The following is a 17,689-nucleotide window of genomic DNA, read 5'->3' as shown; positions in this document are numbered from 1 at the left end:
CGCTGCAGACCAGGTGAAGAACTCTGCTCTTCCCAGCACCCCCACCTACAGACCTTCAGGACATGCGAATGCTGCCAAAGCAGAGAGATTTTTCCACGTCTCTTCTGGTGAAGCAAAGACAGCCATTCAAGCGCAGGCTCACGGCTGCATGTCCACACCAATTTGTGCCTAGAAACAGACCCTGCGTGGCTCCCTCCTGCACACGTGAGTGAGCAACGGGAAAAGCCCTGCCATTTTCTAGAGACCAGAATGCTTTTTTGGCAACTTGGTCTTCTAAAACTCATTGAAGGTCTCCCCCAGAGTGTTCCAAAGCATCAGATGCATTCCTGAGCATTGCCCCTGGTGTTTAGTATCAATGGCTACCGAACCCCTGGTGATCCCTGATCCCCAACACCTTGGCTGCCTCCAACAAGAAGAGCTCTGGAGTGGAACAGCAGGCTCTGGATTGAATATTTCCAGTGAGTATCCTGCCGAATCCCAGCGGAGGCTCAACTCCAGGGAAACAGCGACATTTAAAACAGTTGCAGAGGAGCCCGGAGCCGCGTCCCTAATTAAGTCGCTATTCAGAAGTAGAGTTCTTCCCAGGAGAAAAGGCACCATTTCTTCTCCCTTCGAGGCTCCTGCCCTCATAGTCGCTGCGAGCTCCAGCGGATCTTCTTCTCCCTCGGCTGGAGGAAGGTGGCATTTCTGGAGTTGGGTCTGGTGGTCACAGGGGCAATGAGGATTTCCTAGAACATGACATCATCACAAACAGAACCTCCAGGAACCCTCCATGTTTTCAGCCTGAAATCGGATAGGCTCTTGTTTTCTTCCTGGACCGGGAGCAAGGCAGAGAGAACTGATTGGTACTTGGGGTTGTTCCCTGCAGAAAGAGCGCCACTAATTATAATATTTGTAGGAACAAAAACTCTATCATCACTACCACTGATGGGTGCTCGAACCATTGAACACTTAAAAGATGCCAACCTCTACTAAAACCCTCGTCCTTATCGTTTCACTGAACGTCACTGGCATCTGTATAAAATAATTGTCATCATCAACCTAATGAGGTTATTCAATCAACAAAAATATATTGCGTGTCTGTTAGATGCCAACCATCTTTCGAGACCTTGAAGATATCTTAATGAACAAAGGAGAAGAAAATGTCACCCTGTTTGGAGGCTGTATTCTATTGGGAGACAGATTATATAAGGTTAATTGGTTCAATATGTACTTCTACCAACAGGCTGAGGCTCAGAGAAGTGCATCTACCAGCCCAAGGTCACATAGACCAGCAAGAGGCAGATCTAGGTTTTGATCCCAGAACTCTCCGGCTCCCATTCAGGTTGGGGTTTCGCACAAGGGTTCGTCCCAGGCTGGAATGGCTCTCCTAAGGGTCTCTTGGACCTTGCGCTGTCCCCGCCTTTGCGTAGCCTGCTTTGTGCTCTCTCTTGCGTTTCCACCTGGGCCGGCTGCAGGCTCCGTGCTTTCCTCGGGTGTGCTCGATGTGGAGCATTCAAATCCCATGTCTCTCCCACACCCCTTGCGCAATATTAGCCACTTATTTCTACCTCTAAATTGCCGCACATGGCAGAGCATGTCTTGATGCTTTTTAAGAAAAGCTTTTTTATGGTAATTATAGCTTTCTTCAGGTGCATTTATGCTCCCCTTTTTACTGTGCTATAGACATTATTTTGCTCAGGCCTAATTTTTGTTAAGGCAGAAAGGCTGCCTACCTGGTAACTGTGTCGACGAGAAGCCACCCGCACACCCCCTTCTCTTCTCTTAAAGTGGTGAGTACTTAGGTGTAGGAAAGTCTTGGAAACTACTCCATATTCATTGAGGATGCTGATTCCAGTCAGACACTCTTCGCTCATTCATTCCCTTCAACTACTTATTGAGTACTGGTAATCCAAGAGTAAATATAAACTAGACATGTCCCTTCGCCTGGTAGGTTTACACCATCACAGGAGTGCCCACGGCACCTGTTTGGTTGTATGCTGCACAATTCTAAGGATGCCCTTTACATTTTAGTAAATGACAATGTGCACACTTCTTTTTTTTTGGTAGGGGGATGGGTACAGGGGATCGAACTCAGGGGCACTCAACCACTGAGCCACATCCCCAGCCCTATTTTGTATTTTATTTAGAGACAGGGCCTCACTGACTTGCTTAGTGCCTCACTTTTGCTGAGGCTGGCTTTGAACTTGTGATCCTCCTGCCTCAGCCTCCCAAGCCACTGGGATTACAGGCATGTGCACTACTGCACCCAGCATGTGCACAGTTCTTATGACAATTCTCCAGCAGGTCACAAGGACTGCTCTGTGGCCTGGCCAGCATCAATGACATGCTGGACAATGCAGAACAGTTTGGGGGGCAGCATAGAAGAAAAAAGGGGGTAAAGGGGCTACCACTCCCCAAGATCCGGAGCCTTGGGAAAGCTTCCGGGAGAGAGGATTTCGGAGTGTGGATCTGAAGGATGGTTGAAGTTAGAGAGATGAGGGAATGGAAAAGAAGGGTAAAACCCAAGATGGTGTTGAGACAGGCTGAGGTGTAAGGTCTGTGAGCTTGTCAAGGACTTCAGACTTGACTGAGGACCCATGGAAAACTATGGAAGTGCCTTCAGGAGGGTCCAGAATGGAGAGAAATGAACGATAGTGCAACACTGGAGACAGGGAGGACAGTGCAGAGATCTTGACAGGAGTCCAGACCAAGATTGCAATGGCAGGGTTTCACATGGTGGCAGTAGGCACGGGAGTGGAGGGCAGATTCCAAGATATTAAGGAGGGAGGACAGGTAGGACTTTGTGTTCGTCTGTTTTGCATTACTACAATGAAATACCTGAAGCAAGTTAATTTTATAAAGAAAAGAGGTTTATTTACTCACTGTTTTAGATGCTGAAAGTCCAAATGGCCTTATGTAGGCTCTGGTGAGGGCCCCCTTCGTTGTGTCATTTTATGGAGGATGGTAGCCTTAGGAGCTCATGCAAGAGGGCGAGATCGTATCTCAAATCAGGAAACCAGGCAGATACTGGGGTCCCACAATCCCTTCCAAGGACATGTTCCCCAGTGACCTAAGGACTTCCCACTAGATTCCATGCCATCTCCCACCACCACATTGAGGACCAGTGTCCAACAGTGAACCATGCAGACCATATCCATCTATAGCAGAGCTCTTATAATTAAGAGGAAAATTAGCAAGAACTTCATTAGGATTAAATTTTAAAATGAGAGAAATTGTGGGAGGAAGGAGGTAATTATGAAATGGCACCGAGGTTTAAGTTTGGGGCAATGGGTCCATGGAGGTGCCATTTGTTGAGGAAGGAATCAGATTTTGTGGAGAGGAAAGGGAAAGAGGTGGGACTTTGTTGAGTTTGACATGCTTATCAGTGGTGAGATGCTAGCTGTAGTCCAGGGCCAGGGCTCAGAGGACTGGAGTTGAATTTAGGAATCATCAGACCATACGGGTGTGTTTGGGGTTTTGACAGAGTTTGGGGGTTTTGTTTTGTTTTGTTTTTTTGTTTTTTGTTTTTTCATTGCAAATTTCTAAATTTCTGCATCAGCTCTCTAGGTTAGAAGACCACAAAACTAGTCCAAGATACTGTTGTGCCCTTGAAGGTTCTCCCTGGGAAGAGGACTTTTGATCTTGGAGAGGGAAGTTTCCATTGTCTTCTCATGACTCTTATGAGAGTTCATGGATATGGACCAGGCTGAACTGATACAGTGCCGTTTGGTGTCCATTCATTCACATGCCCTCTCTATCCCTGAGACCAGGCTCTGGCATCTAACAGCAGACAACCAGATGGCCGAGAGTGCCTCCCAACCTCAGTCTGTTGACATTGGGGGCTATATCATTCTTGGTCATCGGGGCTGTCCTGTGCCTTGTATGTTCGGCAGCATTCCTGGCTTCTATCCACTAGATGTCAGATGTCATCTTTCCCAAAATTATGATGATCAAAAAATATCTCCAGACATTTTGCCAAATGTCCCGGGGCGGGGGGAGATGGGGCGCACAGAGGTGCCTCTGTTGGAAACCACTGATCTAGTGTCCAGAGAGAACCTGAAGCCTGCAGGCAGCCAGGTCTCCCTCGCCACATCAACAAGGAACCAAGGTCCCTGAGTCAGTGGTCTTAGAGGGAGGCACCAAAGAAGTCAGCAGAGTTAGCCTGAAATCCAGAAGACTCCACATGGGAGACTTCGTGGATGCCCAAGTGCAAGCCCAGAAGCCCCGTCCAACTTCAGTTAGAGCGTTCTCTCCAGAGGGAAGCCACCACCTGAGGCCCATCCGCCCTCCAGACTAATTACTTCCTACGTTTTGTTTTTCCTTAAGCAGAAGCTGGCTTTGCACTTTACAAACACAAAGAATCACCTCCTCGGAAGGCCACCCGCAGAATGAACTTGTGCTAGGGGTAGCTTGGGGTTGCCTAGCAACGCCACGCACCTACCAAGGCTGCTTTCTTCCTCTTCGAGCTAAAAGCAAAGTCCTGTCCATTAAATTCCCAGCTGCCCTGAAACTTCTCAGAGACTTGCCAGCACCCCCCACTGTTGGTGTTTTCATCTTGCTCACATGATGTGGAGAAAACCCGCTTCTGTGGTCTGTTTATCTCACTTCAGTTGGTCGGGGGGGCGAAAAAATACAGGAGAGAAAGAGAAGGGGGAAAAAGACCTCCTTCACTCTAGGCGCATACATATTTTGAGTGCGGTATTTCTGACTGACATGCTGGCGTTCTCTGCAAATTTAAATTTTATGTAGTGGACGTGGGTTTCCTACACAATGAGGCTTCTGTTGAGACTCTGGGCATGATTTTAGTCAGACATGAGACCTCAAAGTAGCTAAATAACAAAGCACATATAATAGATAGCATGCTGAGCAAATGTTACGGGTCTGTCATTTAAGTCCATTCTCTGTGATCGGGTCCCCAACACTCCACTGGTGGAAATTGTAAAGCTGGAGGTGGCTGGAGGTTGGAGATGATCTCTTTTCCCTGAGAACCTGTGAAATATCCCTCGGGTGTTTCCTCCCAAGTTCCATTTTGTTCCTGCAGAAATGTTTGTGGCACTTCTCTGAGACTGGGAAAGACTCGGAGCACTTGTCACAGTATGACCAGGGGGGTGTGCATCTGTCACTCCCCAGGCAGGGCGACAGTCACCTCATTGGTAAGGAAAGGTCTGGAAGCCTGAATCTGGGCTTTGTAAAGATAAGTGCAGAAACCGAGCAAGCCCTGCCCGAGGCGTGTGCAGACACCAGACATGGGTGCTTTGTGTGCATCCTGGGTCTCGAGCCAGGTGGGGCAGCAGGAGAAAACAGCAGATCCCCTGCAGGCAGCTGGGCTTCCTACAAAGAGTGTCCCCCTAGAATGTCTCTGATGATCGCATTCTGGAGAGGATGGGCAAGCATAAGCATTACAGAGTCAGACGCTTCTTCTTAAAGATGTAAAGCTATGTTGCAGATTCTCTAGATCTTTCTCCCTCGGAGGAGTCCTTTGAATTCCCACAGCTGCCACATGCACACATGCCACATGCACACCAGATTCTCATAAGGGGTCCTTGAGAGAAGATAGCAGGGTGCCCTGTGGAGGCCTTCAGAATGCTGGAGATCGCATGAGGGAAAGAGGAGCCTTTGACTCAAAAGAAGGTTTCAACTCAGTTACCTCCATTCTTGCAAAGCACCTCATTCCTCTGCCGTGGCCCAATCTGGGCTGCATTTTGTGTGGTTTAAAAATATATACAGAACAAGTTGGAAATGAGACGGTGGCGGAGGTAGAGAAGGGATTCAAGATAGATGTTCAGGGAAGCTACTTTCTGCAGACGATTAAATTAATGACCATCGGGGTGTCGTTTAAACGAAGTAAGAAAGCATACCTAGGATGCACAACTCAGTAAATTTCCTAGAAGTCAATGCATTGTGTGCTTGAAACAAGTGAATTTTATGGTATGTAGATTTTTATGCCTCGATAAAGCTGTTGAGAGAAAGAAAAATGAAAACGTATCCAGGAATTCAGCATGTAGGCTTCGTGAGTGTGGCCGCATCCCACCCATTCTGTGCAACTCGATCTTTCCTGGCAGGACATCTCCCCTCTCTCTTTAGGACCTCCCGTGTTCTTTCCTTACCTACCAGGCTCAGCTCAAGAGAATAGTAACTGCAATAGTCTTAGGGGCTAGAGCAATTAGGGAATTAGGTTGACTGCTGATTTCACACCCAAAAGGAAGTGGGGGAGAGAGAGCCACAAAACAGGCATTGCCCATACTCGCCAGTCCATCCCTATATAGATCCCTCTAAGTCCCAGATCAGGGTACCCAGCACCGACTCCTTCTTCAGCCTTCAAATCCTGCAGTATTTTTAAATCTGCCACAGATAGTTGAGCGATAAACAACCAACATTTAAAAATGCCCCTTAAAACTAAATATTACAAGAATAGGAAAATAACCGAGCAGAGCCATTCAGTTCTCAGTCAGGAGCAGCTCATTAAAATCCTATGTAAATACATCTTTAAAATTCTGAAAGGTGGAGGGCATTTTGCCTCCATCCTGGATTGGTAGGAAATGTTCTCTCTTTTTACAGAGAGTACTCCTAAAAAAGAAAGAAAGGAAAATAAGAGGAGAGGTAAGAGAGAGAGAGAGTGAGGGAGAAAGGAAAAAAGAAAAGAAAGGCAAGCCTCATTTGGAGGTAGTGTCAACCCTGAGCTACTGGCTGGAACCCACAGCCTAGCCAGTCTGCTTGTCAGCTCAGCCTGGTGCAGTTGTCTGGGATGTGCATTGAACTCCCCACTTTGGAAAGATTGCTCTGACCCCTGCACCCAGGTCAGTTGTCATTGGGAATCCCCTGCATCTGCCACCCTAGTCCGTCTTGCAACTGCATGCATGGCCTGCTGCCCTGATCTTCGGACGGCAGGTCCGGGCCCCACTGTGAGGCTGGCCCAGTGGCTGCCCTGTGGGCTTGCTCCCCCTTTGCATGGCTCCCCTGCCTCCCTGGCGCGGCCTCACGTCCCTCCTTCTCATTCTCTCCATTTTTTCCAACCAGATGGCTGCCCTGATTTGTGCAACGGTAACGGGAGATGCACACTGGGTCAGAACAGCTGGCAGTGTGTCTGCCAGACCGGCTGGAGAGGGCCCGGATGCAACGTTGCCATGGAAACCTCCTGTGCTGATAACAAGGATAATGAGGGAGGTGAGCAAGCGTCTTCTCATTCCCAGCCCCCCAAGAGCAGAGTGTTGTTGTGTATGCTTTCGTCATGAGTCATTTTCTCCTGAAAGACCTCCCCTATCCTATGGTCAAATGTCACCACATTTCCTTTGAAACACATGCAGAACTTATTGCATTGTATCCTTACAACAGGTGAATTTTCTGGTATGTAGAGAACAGACATTCTTGGGGCAGCAGGGATTCCTGGAGGCATGGGCTGTGGGCACTGGGGTTGGATGCTGGCTTTGGAAACTCAGGTACCCAACACTGCATGCAGAAAGGTAACTTGTGCTGGCCCTGCCTTTGGGGTGACCAGTCCAGCCAGGCCTTTCCCAGCCGGTGGTTACTGTGAGGGACAATGGTGGTGACAGTCAGTACCTCACCCTGCACTAAGATGCATACTTGCAACCCTTGAGATGTCACCTTAAAGATGGTGGAACCAGGACCTCAAGAGCAGTTAATACAACCACCAGTAGTAAACCTGGAACCCAGTCTCCGCCCTGGCCCACGGTCCTTGCTCCAGTCTGTGCTCAGCCAACGATAGCCCAAGGGCCAAACTGGTTTGTGAGCTAAAAATGATTTTAACATTTTTAATGGGTGGGGAAAAATAATCTAAAGAATGTTTTATGACATGAGAAAATTATGTGAAATTCCAACTTCGGTATCCATAGTTTTTTTGAACCCACTTTACCGAGACATGATTCTCATATAAAAAGCTATACGTATTTGATGTATGTATGAGTCCCATGTGTTTGGGAATAAGGGATGAATCTGTCACCACCACCAAAGCCATAACATATTTTTCCCCTCCCAAAGTTTACCCCATACCTATTATTATTGTTGTTGTTGTTAAGGTTTTATTAGGGTTTGGTTTTTGTGGTACATAAGATAAAAGCCTCTTGGTGAATTTTAAGTATGCAGTTTGGTATTGTTATCTATAGACACTATGCTGTATAGCAGATCTCTAAAACTTATTTATTCGGCATAATGGAAGCTGTGTGACCTCTAATCTGTACCTTCTTGTGTATTGGACAACTGTGCCTGTTTGTCTGTTTTGTCCATAGCCACAGGACATAGGTCAGTTGACAGGGGTCCCTGGGCCTTGCAGGAGAAACTTGCCACCCACCCCGATTCTAAACCTCTGTGCTGCCTCACTGTATTACCTCCTGATGAAGCACTAAGATTCTCCGACTAAATGGGGTTGGGTTAGCACATGGGTCCCCTGCTCTCCTAAGGATGCTGTGCCATGAATGTCCCCCAGATGTTAGTACAGGTGATGATCCACACACACCAAGATGACTTGCTGGTCAGAATTTACTGGGCCGGAAGTTTCAAGTGTAAGTGGATCCATGAGTCCAATGACTTGATTTAGCAAAAATGTTTATGTCCCACTATGTGTCAGTCACTGAGCTCCAGGACTGTCAATGTCTAATTGAAGCCACTCCTGCCTCCACAGCCCCAGAGGGTCATATTCAGGTGTCCACTGTGGGATATACTGCATCGGGGTGACAGATGAAAGTATTAGACATTCTATTCTTATTTTTTTACTTTTCTTCATCCTCTTGATGGACATTTTGCAATTCCCATAATCTATGCTTGCCTCGTACAGGTCTATAATTTGTGAACAAACGGACAGACTGATGGGAGTTCACAGTAAAAAAGGTTTGCAGGCCCCATGCAGCTTGCAGAGCTCCCATTCATTCATTTTCTCTTTCCTGAAACGGAGCCAAAATAGCAACCTCTTTAATTCATTTTTTAACAAGGCGAGGCACAACTACAGAAGGCATTTTTCTCCAGAGTCAGAATCCAGTGACTTTTGCTGGTGAGGTTCGCTGTTTTGCTTCTGCTCCCTGATGACTTCGCTGAGCGCAGCCGCTGCTGACAGATCAGCTTCTCCTTCCTGGCTGCCTTCCTGCTCAGGCATCAGCAGTGCATAGAGTAGCAAATTGCTGAGATGCAGCACAGAGGGGCAAGAAGGCCGTCCTGGGGACTCAGTCCCTCCCACCCCACCCCACCCGCTCCCCGGGGGGCGGGCATCCTTCTTCCTCCTCCATGTCCCCACCCACATCAGGCCAAAGCCACATCCCTGCAGTGGGGTAGCTAGAAGAGGCACCAGGTCCTCTGGCTGAAGGGCTCCCCAACAGGCACAATTCCGGGTCCCTCCTAGCAGGCAGAGCCCAAGCTTCCGAAAGGCAGGGGACAGAAGCCAATGAGGCAGTGATTATGCTAAAGACAATAATAGCCTTGTTGTGGGAACTATTAAAGCAAACCTCCCAAGGAAGTAATTAACCACCAAGAAAAAAGGCTCCGCACAGTGTTTATAAAAAGAAACTCCCAGTTACTTCAGAGTTGCTTATGTCAGGTGAGAGAGGTAGACACGCTCTCTCTCTCACCTGGCGTAAGCAATTCACAATTAACTGAGTTCTTTTTTTGGAGGAGATTCCTCGGTGCAGAGTATCCTTTCCATGGTTAATTACTTTCCTAGGAGGTGGGCTAAGCACTTTGCTGTTTATTGATAAATATTAAAGTTGCTTCTCATCAGCCCCAGATCCAGTCCTGCACACACTAATTACATGGGGTTTTTTGTTTGTTTCGGGGGCTGGGAGTGCTGCCCCCATCTCTGTCCTGCTTCGGGAGTTCTCAGCAGGGACTGTATGGGTTTAGAAACCTGGCATCGGGTCAGAGAGGCATCCAGGCAGAACATGAATGCAGCCCTGGGAGCAGCTGCAGAGAACACGTTTGTTATAAATCCCATGAATGGGGAAAATAACAGCGCACTCTTCCAAAGTGGACTGGAAAAGGCAAATCACTTTTCTGCCTAGAAACATTCTAGCTTTAAAAGAAATAAATCTCAATTTAAAGTGATTTAAAAAAAAAAAAACTGTGAGAGATACAGATAGAGACATTTGAAGCCCTTAACAGTCTGTTACAACCTGGGTTCAATACCACCCAGGAAATTGAAGCCCTGGTCTTTGGGTGCCACTGGTTGTTCTGAAAGTTTAGTTTGCAGCAGAATCACCCCCAAGAACTTGATGAAACACAGATGAGGAGCTGATCCCCACCTCAGCCCAAACTACTGAACCTGGGGTGCAAGAATTGAATTACTAGTAAGTCTCTAGGTGACACAGATGCCACTTTTCTTTGAGAACCAAAGTCCTGAGACATCCTTTATATGTAATGAATTAATTTCTCTCCTTGGCATCTAGAATGGCGCCTTCTTTGGAAGAGTTGAGAAATATTTCCCTCAAACATTTTTCTGCTTTCTGTGATACTTAGATGAGAAAGGCCATTGCAAATGGCTGTCTTAGAATCTCCCATAAAAACAATCTGTGCCAGCCCCTGTCTTCTTATTACCATCACTTTCGAAGGCTCCCAACTCCCCAGTCATGTGACTGCTCACATAGTCTCAGAGAGCAATGGCTGGTTCAGAAGGGACAAGCCTAGCCTGCCGTGGTCCCTGTGTGGGTAGTGGCAGCGGTTCAAATAGACATGTCAGCCGGGGACTGTCTTTTGAATAGTGAGAGAGCTTCACTTGAACCACTCACCCCAATTTGAAAAAGAAGAGACTCAAAGAAATAGTTTTGCTTACAGAAGACAAATACCAGCTCATTAAAGTCTGAGGATACACACAACGTGTTCACCAAATGACAGGCAGATAATATTTAATTATCACCACCAAGGCAGAGGTGCGAGATTTAGTTCATCACAGCCAGGGGTAGGAGAGAGGGTGTAGATTTCCTCTAAAAGTGGGAACTACAAGGTGAGGAGGCATCGCTAGACCGTCTGGCCCTTCCCTGTGTCCTTTTATCACCCAGAACTTAGAGACAGGAGCTCCAGCCCCTTCCCACACCGTGCCCAACCCCCATCATTTCAAGCCACATGAGAGTCTGGTGGAAGCCCCTGTGGGGTCTCCCGTCTGTGTGAAGAGCTGAGTTAGGGTCACTCCCCAAGAGGTGGCAGGGTAGGGGTAAACCTGTGTGGGCTTCCCTTGTCCACTGTCACCTCATGTCACTTCCTCCCCGGTATCTTCATCTCCCCTTGGTGCTGTTTGAACAGAGCACTGAGAGACATTTCCTTCCTTCTCCTCCCCTTCCCTAATCTCAGGATCGGTGATAGAGCCCGGGCTACAGTCAGCCTGTGTGTGTCCAGCTCTTGAAGGTCTTTGTTTTCTTGTCTGTAAAATAGGAATCTTCGGGCCAAGTCGGTTAGCTGGTGTGCAGTTGAAGTGAGCAGATGCTTGTCGTGTATCATATGAGACACCTGGTTCCTAGAATGTGTTGGCCCGAATTTGGCCAGCATGAATATTATTAACATTAATGTCATTGTTTTCTAGAATGGAGACCAAATCTATAGATGGAGCCCAACTAATAATTTTTCCAACTAATAATTTTTGCGGTATACATAACCGCAAAGTTTCTAACGTTGGGCTTATCAAACGTTGGTGCTGTGTAACCCCATGGAGAGCTCAAGTTAGATTTCTAGGCCCCTGCCTTTCAAGAGTCTAAGTCAGCTCTGAGATCTAGGAACCCACATTTTCCCCAAGCACCCCAGACAATCTGATACAAGTACGCCACACAGCACATTCTGAAGAAAATTATTTCAATGACAACTCATTTCCCCTGGCCAACCCAGACCATGTCCTAGTGTCTCTACCCCAAACCTCTGCCCCTGGAATTCCCAGAACATGAGAGGGATGAAGTGAGGAGAGAGGGTTTGTATTTCAAGCAGAAACAAATAAATGGAAAAACACACGAGCACATTTTCATGTTGCTGAGGAAATACATAGGTATGTTTTAAAAGCGCTTCTCCTTGGCCGGTTGGAAAAGAGAATGATGTCTATTTCAAAATCATAAAAGCCTTTAACTGTCTATCTCAGGGATTCATCCATCCATCTCTCCACCCACCCCTCCCACCATTCAGTGGCCGGTTGGTGCAGGCTTTAGGAAACATTTGTGAGGGTCTACTCAGTGTTAGACACTAGAAATTGGCCTCAGAAATACTGAAACCCACATGTCCACAGCTTGCTCTCTGAGAAGATAGGATGTATAAACACATTGTTATCGTTTTTACAATCCAGCGTGTAAGGGGTGTCAGAGACAGGCCACCCAAGTTCAGCAGGAGCAAAGAGAAAGAACTGACATGGAATGGGACACTCACAGGACATGAGAGAAAGCCCATGCCAGGGGAAAGCCCCAGGTTTTCAGCCTGTCCCCAGGGGAGCCCTCCAAGCCACAGATCTCAATTCAGCATCTTCATTTCTCTTCCTGAATTGAAATCTCCACTCTGGCTTCCCTTCCCAAATGGTGGGTCCCACCCCACCTCCCTCTGCGAGGTTTGGGTCCTTGTTTCACTGCGAAGGAGGCTGCCTTAGGTTTAGAGATGTGGATGTTGGCCGAGGCTCTGGGCACCCCAGCCAACGCTCTCTAGCCAGGTCTAAATGAGGAGAAATAACACTGGAGCTTGTCCAGGGCACTTGGAACAGATGAACCCACCCCTCGCCCACTGCCTCCACCCCTCCCTCCCCATCCCCTCACCATCCAAATTGGTTTGACATGACTCAGGGATGCTATTTAGGCATCTATCTCACTTGTTAATTAATAACTCACCTTGTCTTTGCATTTAGCAGAGCCAAGTTAGGGGCTTGAGAGACTCTGAAAGACTTATGGTTGTCAAGTCCAAAGAGTCCAGTTTCTTCCTCTGGCGAGGGGCAAAGTTTGGTGAACCCATTGCAAAGGCCTTGATTAATATGTGCAAATCATGTTGATGGATGGGTTGGGTGGGAGGCAGCTGAAAAGTGCAGCCTTGCTCTATTAATTGGGTTGGAAGAGGATTCCTCTCGCAGTCCAAAGAGCTTGTAGCAAATGTAGCTGGAGCCATAAACAGAGCCCTAGGTTCACTCCCAGAGAGGAAAGCAGCGCATCTAATGCTTAGGAGGAGAACTTGGCCTTCAGGCCACAGCCAGTTGGCTGGGTGCTGGGTCTCTCTTCTTTGAGAGGAAGCAGAACTACCCCCAGCTGAGATTTTAGAGGAGCACGTGGCAACAGGGGTCTGAGATTATTCTGGATCTTTCCGTTAAAACAAGATCTTTGACAACATGTACATATTGGACTAGAGAATTGTCTATTTAGAAAACCAAAGTTTGGGATATAGCTTTATTCTGCTGGAGTTTTTTAAAGAAAGATAAAGCCTATTCTCCATTGCATATAAAATTATAATCAGTAAGATTTTTAAGAGATGATACATGCCTAGCACTGGATGATGGGAAGAGCCTCCTGATTCCTCTGCTGTTGCCCCGCCCCACCATGCTCTCATTGCTCTACCAGCAGCCAGAGGGAATTGTGTTTTTGGTTTTGTGGTGCTGGGGATTGAACCCAGGGCCTTGTACAGGCGAGGCAAGCACTCTACCAACTGAGCTATGCCCCCAGCCCAAAAGCTTTCCATTGTAAATCAGATCCTTCATGACCTCTATAGTTAAAATCGAATTCTAAATGTTGGTTTCACGTTGGCCTAAAGACCACACTCTGTGTCCCCTGCCTTCTGTCTGGCCAGTCCTCTACCATCTTCCCTGGAAGTGGACTTCATCCCTGCTGGCCTCTTCTGAACCCCACCATTCCATGCTCATCCACCCCAGGGCCTTTGTTGGTCCAGGGCCAGAAGTGTTCACCCCAGGCACAGTGCACCATGGGCTCCTTCCTGTCATTCCCTTTCAGCTCAAATGCCCCCTCCCCAGGAAGGACTGTGTTGACACTAAACAGTGCCCCTCACTGTTCCCGCCCCCCCCCCCCGCGTTTATGTTTCCCTAACATAAATACCACACTCTAATCCTATATCGAACGTGTGATTCTTCACACTGGACTATGGGTCTATTTCATCCTGTCACAGCTACCCCTCTGTAGCCCTGGGGGATTGGCTTTAGGACCCCTGTGGAGACCAAACTCCAGGATGCTCAAGTGCTTTTTATCAAATGGCAAAGTATTTCCATAGAACCTTTGCATGTCTTCCCATATAGTTGAAATCATCTCCAGATTACTGATAATACCTAACCCAATGGAAATGTTATATAAACGTTTGCTATGCTGTATTGTCTAGGAAATCCTAACAAGAAAAAAAAAAGTTGGTAAGGTTCAATATGGACAAAAAATATTTCTAAATATTTTTTACTCAATGGAGGTTTAAATCCATGCATGTGGAGCCTGAATCTAGGGAAGGCTATTTCCATTTTACATACAAATTATAGATTCTCTAGAAAGTAAGACTCACGCTGGGCATGGTGGGGTACACCAATGATCTCAGCAGCTCAGGAGGCTGAGGCAGGAGGATCTCAAGCTCAAAGCCAACCTCAGCAAAAGCGAGGCACTAAGCAACTCAGTAAGACCCTGTCTCTAAATAAAATTCAAAAATAGGGCTGGGGATGTGGCTCAGTGGTCGAGTGCCCTTGAGTTCAATCCCTGGCACCCAAAAAAATAGATAAAGTAAGTAAGACTCAAAAATAAGCCTTTCTGTCAAACAATAGAAAATACAGCTTTTCTCCTTTACTGCCATTGTCTTGTTTCTTCTAAATTACTAGCAAAATCTGAACAATATTTCTGAAGAAGATTCAAATAAAAACAGAATTTGTGTTGTTGCACAGAGACCACAGCAGGGGAAAACAATCACCTCCAAGATAAAATTTACCCTTTGAAAGCATCTCCCAGTAAATTTATTTGGCTTGAGTTTGTTTGGGGAAAAAAAAAAAAAAGAGAGAGAGAGAGAAAATAAAAAGTATTTAAAGTTCCTGAATTTACCCAACATAGCACCTTCAGTCTTTCCTAATCAAGTCCTTAGTACTTTAAATGGTTATTAAGTGTCTCTTAAGGGATTATATTTTTTCCCTGATTAGATGACAAATCCAATATTCATCATAAAATTGTGATGAAAATGATAATCTGAAAAAAAATGTTAATCACTTAAATCACCGCAGATTTATTTTAGGGAATTAAAGGATTAAAACACAGATTTAACTGGTGGCCAAGAGGTAGCATTTATAGCATTAGGTTGGCTTCCTGTATTTCTGCCTCGGCCAGAGTCTCTGCCTGGATTACCATGCGTACTGCCTGCTTTCTGCCACCAGCATTTGAGTGACAGCTTAAAGCCCTGGTGCCATTATTACCAGCTCGGTGGCTCCCACTGGCCAGGGCCAGATGTTGGTTCTCTATCAGGGGCAACTTTGCTCTCCAAGAAACATCTGGTGTGTCTGGAAGCATTTCATGAGACACTGCAGAAGGGAGATGCTGCTGGGATTGGGAGGTCGAGGCCAAGGTTTTGGTTAAGTGTCCCCACACGTAGGAATGTTGCCCACGGTACAGGGTCATCTGGCCCCAAATGTCAGTAATGTCAAGGTTGAGAAATCTGGTGCAGATATTATTGACATCTCCCAGGAACACATCAACCTGAGAAATCCAGATAGTCCCCCATTTGGCCTGATGCCAAGAGCCATGATGTCCAAGGTCTGAGGAGGCATTGGTCATTTATCAGAGAGGTCAGGCCTTTGCTATGATTCTACCCTCATTGGCCAAATAAACCATGGCAATACTCCAAGAGCCCTGGAGACCCTCTCCTTATCCTTTGCATACACATACACCAAGAGCCACGGGGTGGGGTGACCTTCCCTTACTCCCAGGCTAGCACCTGGCCAAGCTGGACTCAGAACCCAGCTGGAGAGCCCTGCCCCACCCCTCCCAGCACCTGAGAGCTACACCAGGGTCAGGGCAGGGCAGACCAGGAGCACTTGAACCTCCTGGTTCAAACACAGATTCTGCAGCACAATGAAAAATATCATGGGCATCCTCCTCCTCCCCCGAGGGTCTGGGTTTGGAATGCATTTCTCGCCAGGAAGTGCTTCTGCGCCGGAATGCCAGGGGCGAGCAGGGGAAAGTGGAGCAGCTGGACTTTAAATAGCAAGGCGTTCTCCGCAGCACAGCGAGAGCAGCTGCCCAGGGCCTGTGCTCTTTTCTTTGGTTTTCCATCTTCTCAGCCAAGAGCTCTGGGGGATTGGAGAGGGGCCAGAGCTCTGTGGCCAAATGTGAATCCAAAGGAAACCACAGGTCCCCCCAACTCTCTGTGCTCCATGTGTCCCCTTCTCCCCACCGGCGGCGAAACCCAAGCCTTCCAAGGTATTTCTCTCCCTTTTCTGCCCTTAATTCATCATTAATCTGCACCCCCAAATACACCCCAGCTTCCTAAAATGCTGTTCCCACACACACTCAGGGACACCACCCCTTTCATTGAGGAAATCATGGAATCGTTTCTTTGAAAGTATCTGGGAATGTCAGCTGCAGAAAAGGCCAAAATATGAAGCCCCTGGCAGTTCAAATCCCAGAGAGGCAAAGTGATTTCTTCAAAGCCAAACAGCAGACAGGGTAGACCTGGAACCGGAGGGAGCAAATGCAGAATGCTTTTTCCATGCTATGGTGACACCAAAAGGACCCAGTGACCCTCAGGAGAATGGGAATCTGCCATTACTGGTTTGAGCCGAGATCTCTCTAGACCCAAGAGCTAGGCCAAGCTGAGTGAAGGCACCTGGCCTACCCAAGAGCGAGTGCCCTCCTCAAGTTTACCCCCTCATGCCTCTCTTACCTCACCAGGGTAGCCCACTCAGACCACTGGCCATTGACATGAGGAAGCAGACACCTTCCCCCAAGCCAGCTGCACTCCTGGACAGGATGCTCCAAAATTAATTCATGCATTCAGCAAACATAATTGAGCCCCTACTCCATGTCAGGACACAGGAATGAACAAGACTCAGACTCTGCCTGCAGAGATCCACAATCTGGGGGCTGAGGAGCAGCTATTGAACCAGTCGCTACAAAGCAATATATTGAGTCTATGACAGGCCAGGCACGGTGGTGCACACCTGTCATCCCAGCAGCTCAGGAGGCTGAGGCAGGAGAATCACAAGTTCAAGGCCAGCCTTACCAATTTAACAAGGCCCTAAGCAATTTAGGGAGACCCTGTCTCAAAATTAAAAAGTAAAATAAAAAATCTTTAAAAAGGGCTAGGGCTGTGGCTCAGTGTCTAAACACCCCTGGGTTCAATCCCTGGTACCAGAAGAGTCTAAGAGTCTCTAATAGAAGTAAGGCCGAGGGGCAATGGCCACCCAGAGGATGGGCATCAAAGACTCCAAAGAAAATGAATCTTGGATTTTGAGAGATACGGAGGAATTCAGCAATAAAGGAGGGGAAGCACTGGGGTGAACAGCCAAAGCAGAAGCATAGAGTAAGGGACAGCCATGCCTGTTGGGGACCCTGGAGGAGGCTGGCCCCACTGCAGCAGTGTGTGCTTGAGGGAGGCTGTGGGGCAGGGCAGGAGCAGAATGAGCAGGTACCACGTTGGTGGAGGGGGCGGGGCGAGGCGCAGGGCAACACATCCAGAGTGGCTGCTTTCTCCTCCCCTCTTATTGGTCTCCAAATTCACCACCAGACAGAAGGCGGACATACCTGCCTGCATGGCCCCTGAGCCACGCACACCGTGGCCTTTGTTTATCTTTCCT

The 17,689-nt window shown here is 47.6% G+C and overlaps 1 protein-coding gene across 6 annotated transcripts in view; it reads left to right on the top strand.

Annotated features, from left to right (window-relative positions):
* Tenm2 (teneurin transmembrane protein 2) overlaps positions 1-17,689 on the top strand; it is an 892,009-nt gene that overhangs the window by 800,169 nt on the left and 74,151 nt on the right. For all 6 annotated transcript variants that reach the window (XM_071612002.1, XM_071612001.1, XM_027938624.2 and 3 more), the window contains one exon: positions 7,000-7,146. In XM_071612002.1, the coding sequence (XP_071468103.1) occupies positions 7,000-7,146 (147 nt within the window). The remainder of the gene's footprint in view (positions 1-6,999; positions 7,147-17,689) is intronic.

Source organism: Marmota flaviventris, chromosome 5 (genome assembly GCF_047511675.1).
Source record: "Marmota flaviventris isolate mMarFla1 chromosome 5, mMarFla1.hap1, whole genome shotgun sequence".
Taxonomy (NCBI): Eukaryota; Metazoa; Chordata; class Mammalia; order Rodentia; family Sciuridae; genus Marmota; species Marmota flaviventris.
The sequence above is the reverse complement of the archived record's forward strand: the minus strand, read 5'-3'. Positions and strand labels throughout refer to the sequence as shown.